Here is a 4,167-nt window from a genome sequence, read left to right on the forward strand (position 1 = left end):
CGAATCGAGACTAAGAAGATAAAATGTTGTATAATAAGAAATATAAAAATAATGACGGACCTTTTAAAGTCGTAATCTCTGCTTTGATCACGATATGAGTTTCGGCCAGTTGTTGCCTGTATAAACAATTTTGAGATGGCAATGCCACGACTCTCGCCTGCTTCTCCGACGCCAATACGACAAATTGACGATCCTCGAACCCGTCTCCTGTACCTGCTTGCGTATTCATCGATGGAGACATTCGACTGTTCGTACATTTACTTTGACTTCCTGTGAAACGGGGAACATAAACACATTTATCGTTTCTTCGTACACCGAATCGTTTCTAAACAAACACACTTAAACCTTAACTTTGTATTATATAAATCATACACAATTATCTAACGTACTATTGCGCTCTTTGCTGTCCATACTGTCATCTTTCCAAGACTCGTAAGAGTATGGAATCAGGGCACCGTTACAATCCAAGAATGACATCGACAGTATGCATCCTTTCAACTTAAACGTAGATCCATCTGTGAAAAATATGGGATTAAGTTGTATAACTACACCAAAATGATGTGTCAAAATTTAATAAATTTGATAAATTCCAAATTACCAATAAAGTTGCTTCGATGATCTATCGAAGTTCGAAAGATAATAATAATTGGAAATAATTGCCATTCACTTACTGCACGTAGAAACAACGACTGGATGCGCGTGTCGTTCTCCACGAGCTGGCGTGTTAAATATCACCGTTTGTATAGATCCTAAAGAGGTGCCGATCCAAAGCGTTGGCACGGGGCTGGTATCTTGATTGGCGAAAGAAAATAATAATAAAAAAAAAAAAAAAGAGAAAAAAGAAAAAGATAAAATAAATCTTTAGATAGAATTCGAGAGAATTAGAATAATACAGAAACATACCGCTCTTTTTCGTGTAGGAATCTGCGAATGTAAGGCAGCTGATGGTTTCGGTGGTGATATTCTCGAGCGACGACATGCTCGAGCTCCTTGACCGTTGAAACGAACTGTCATATTTGTCTACCCGGCCAGCAATCCCGAGAATAAATGGAAAATTAAAATACCGTAACGTTGCGTAAACGTATTATTACGTATTATTAGATTATAATGGACACGACGAGCATGCAACACCTATAATATTCACAATAAACATCCCCGACAAATTTAGCCATTTTTTTTTTAAAATGAAAATTGAATCGCAAGGAAAATCGCTAAAGAGATCGACAGATCAGATCAGAAGTATAATAATAAGAAAAAAAAAAAAAAAAAAGAAAATAAAAGGAAAATTCGAAATTGATGATTTCGGTTTATATTGACAAGACAGATGTGATGTGACGAGAGAAATAGCGATAATTGTAAACAACAATAATAATAATAACAGCGACAGCAACAACAACAACTATCACGACTAGAGTGTATATCTCTCTTGATATATATATATATANTATCTTCCATTCATTTCAACATTCATCAAGTCGATCCGACGTGTATCTATTCTGTCGCAGAATTGGAAATTAGAATGCCAACGCAAAATGAAAGGATAAAATAATAATAATATATATATATATATTAAAAAAAGGAAACAAATAACGTTATTCATAATTGTTATAATCGAAAGATTGGTGAATCGGAAGCGAATAGTGTGACGACGCGACACTACGTGGCGCGATTAATCATGCGCAAGTTACGTGTCTAAACTAAACACAATAAATCCCAATTTCCATTCCACGTTCCATCCACGTTCCATGTTAATTATCTTTCGCCAAAAACTTGAATCTATATATTTAAATTAATTAATTAATCTTCCTGCATTTGTTAAAAATGTTAAAAATCGAAACACGCATAAAAGAAAATTTACTTTTTCAAATTTTGCAAATCATGGAATTAAATTTCGGATCCGTTTTATTAGCATTCTAAATGAAGATGTTATTCGCTTCAACTTGTCGATTGTAATTATCAAAAGAGATCGTTTTTTTCTTTTTTTTTTTTCTTTTAATCCTAAATTAATAATCGAATAATAATAAAAGGAAATGTCGTTGGAATGAAATTTTCGCCTCTGCATAATATTCATTGCAATGCGCTGTTGTCCTCGAGTAAAGTGAAATCTCGATCGATATTATTGAAATGACGAGTTGCGCCACTCGATCATTTCGATAACGAAATTATAATCCACGCTCTCAAAAACGTTCGAAACCTCGAACGCAAAAGGCGTTGACCTATTTTTTTTTTTTTTTTTTTTTTTTTTCTCTTTTTCATCAAACTCAAAACGTGAATTTTTGAAATAATATACAAGACGATCGAATCGAATAAGAGGGGAGAGGGAAAAAAAAAAAAAATCTTTAATAGCAAGAACACGATTATGCAGTTTGCAATTTAAAAAAGGCATTCTGCGACATCCCTGCGAATTCTACGCTTTTGAAGATATATTCAGAATGCATACAGTATATCCGCGTAATATGCACAAGATTTTAATAAAAGTTTCAATCAAGTTTTTTTTTTTCGAAATAATAATACAATTCGTAACTTAAAAATTGATTTACCCCCCCGGAAGATTAACATTATTATTATTATTATTATTATTATTATTAATTAAGTTGAGACGTAATAAATTCATCTTTATCAACATCCTGTGCATGTTCGATGTTTCGTATATAGTTATATACTAGTGTACACCGAGCGGAAGAACGAACTGAATCGTTATCATTAGGCAACATTTATCAGTAAAAGAAAAGGAAAGGAAAGAGAAAAGAAAAAGGAAAAAGCCAACCGAAAGATTAGGCAGATAGAAAATGGAAAAATCGGAAAGAGAACGCGGAAGAAGAATATATCTTTCATCAGAGGTGCATCAGAGTGAGAGAGAATTAGAAAATCGCACGCAAAGTTGGAATTGGAATGTGCCGTTTTGTGTTTTTTTTTTTCTTTGAGAGAGATAGATAGATAGAGAGAGAGAGAGAGAGAGAGAAAGTGGAGTTTGACCAAGAGCGAGAGTGAACAAATCTTTAGGAGAGAGAGAGAGAGAGAGAGAGAGAAAAAAAAAAGATGCGATGCAGAGTAATAAAGTCTGCCCAGAGTATTAATTATAATAATCCACACATCATGTCAGCAAGAAAAAGACCAGACAGTATTTAACGTAACATAGCGAAAAAAGAGGCACGATAACGAAGACCAACCTTAAAAAAAAAAGAAAAGGAAAAATTTTTTTCTACGCATTTTTTTCCCGACACACATGGTTTCTAAGAGAACGACCCCGAGAACAAGATCGAGAAAACGCTGGTCTCCATTAATCGTATCGAACCTATATCGTAAGAAGAATCGCTCTATTAACGATGATTGAAATCAAAGGAAGAACGAAACGGAGGAAAAAAAGCGGTTCAGAGAAGAATAGATTCGTTGATCTCTGATAAATATATATATATATAAAATATACGTAGAAAAGAATCGATATAATCAAGTATATTTATATATACATATATATATATATGTATATGTTATTTATATGTATATATGTATATAGCAATTGTATATAGGTAGATAGAGATATTAATAATGATAATTCATCGAAATAATACTACCGAAACTGTTATACTGTCTGGTGTTGGAGAGAATATTCTGGTAGTTGAAAGAAGGTTGCGGAGCTGTCGACGAATAGCTTCGTATCTCGGCGCTACGGTGGCTAGGGATCAACGAAGCCGTTGGAAAGTTGTTCAACGAGGAAGAATCCAGCTCATAATGGTTGGTAGTGGTACTCAGACACTTCTGGAGCTTTCTTATACCCTGAGCACGAGATTGACGTGGCTCGACCGTAAGGGATTTGCGAGAACTCGCATTCGAGGTGGAGGCGACGACATCGTCGTCGCAACCGGCATTTACCACGGTATTCCGAACACCTGATCGAGGGCTAGTGCACGCACCGCCCGCGGCGCTACTCTCGCTATCGGAACCGCCGTCGCCGCACGGGCTACAGGGGCTATTACTATCGGCGTTGTCACTTTTCTCACCGCAACCACCACTACCACCAACGACCATTGTACCTCTTCGCGTTATCGCCAACACGCACATCCCGTTCATCTACAAATCACCGACAGATCAACTGTGAAGAAAATATAATGAGCAGTCTTGTGTATCCCTGTTTTTCAACTTCCAAAAAAAAAAAAAAAAAAAAAAAAA

General features: G+C 35.4%; 1 protein-coding gene across 8 annotated transcripts in view; it reads right to left on the bottom strand.

Moving 5' to 3' along the window:
* Window positions 1–4,167, bottom strand: part of LOC102672974 (syntaxin-binding protein 5) — a 32,016-nt gene that overhangs the window by 5,682 nt on the left and 22,167 nt on the right. For 4 of the 8 annotated variants that reach the window (XM_031508859.1, XM_031508863.1, XM_031508864.1 and 1 more), the window contains 4 exons: window positions 904–1,020; window positions 672–791; window positions 390–515; window positions 61–270 (listed from right to left, as the gene is read on the bottom strand). In XM_031508859.1, the coding sequence (XP_031364719.1) occupies window positions 61–270; window positions 390–515; window positions 672–791; window positions 904–1,020 (573 nt within the window). Of the gene's footprint in view, window positions 1–60; window positions 271–389; window positions 516–671; window positions 792–903; window positions 1,030–3,572; window positions 4,069–4,167 lie in introns of all 8 variants that reach the window. The other 4 variants (XM_031508860.1, XM_031508858.1, XM_031508862.1 and 1 more) reach the window with 2 other exon arrangements.

This window comes from Apis dorsata, unplaced genomic scaffold (assembly GCF_000469605.1).
Source record: "Apis dorsata unplaced genomic scaffold, Apis dorsata 1.3 scaffold_108, whole genome shotgun sequence".
NCBI classification, from domain to species: Eukaryota; Metazoa; Arthropoda; class Insecta; order Hymenoptera; family Apidae; genus Apis; species Apis dorsata.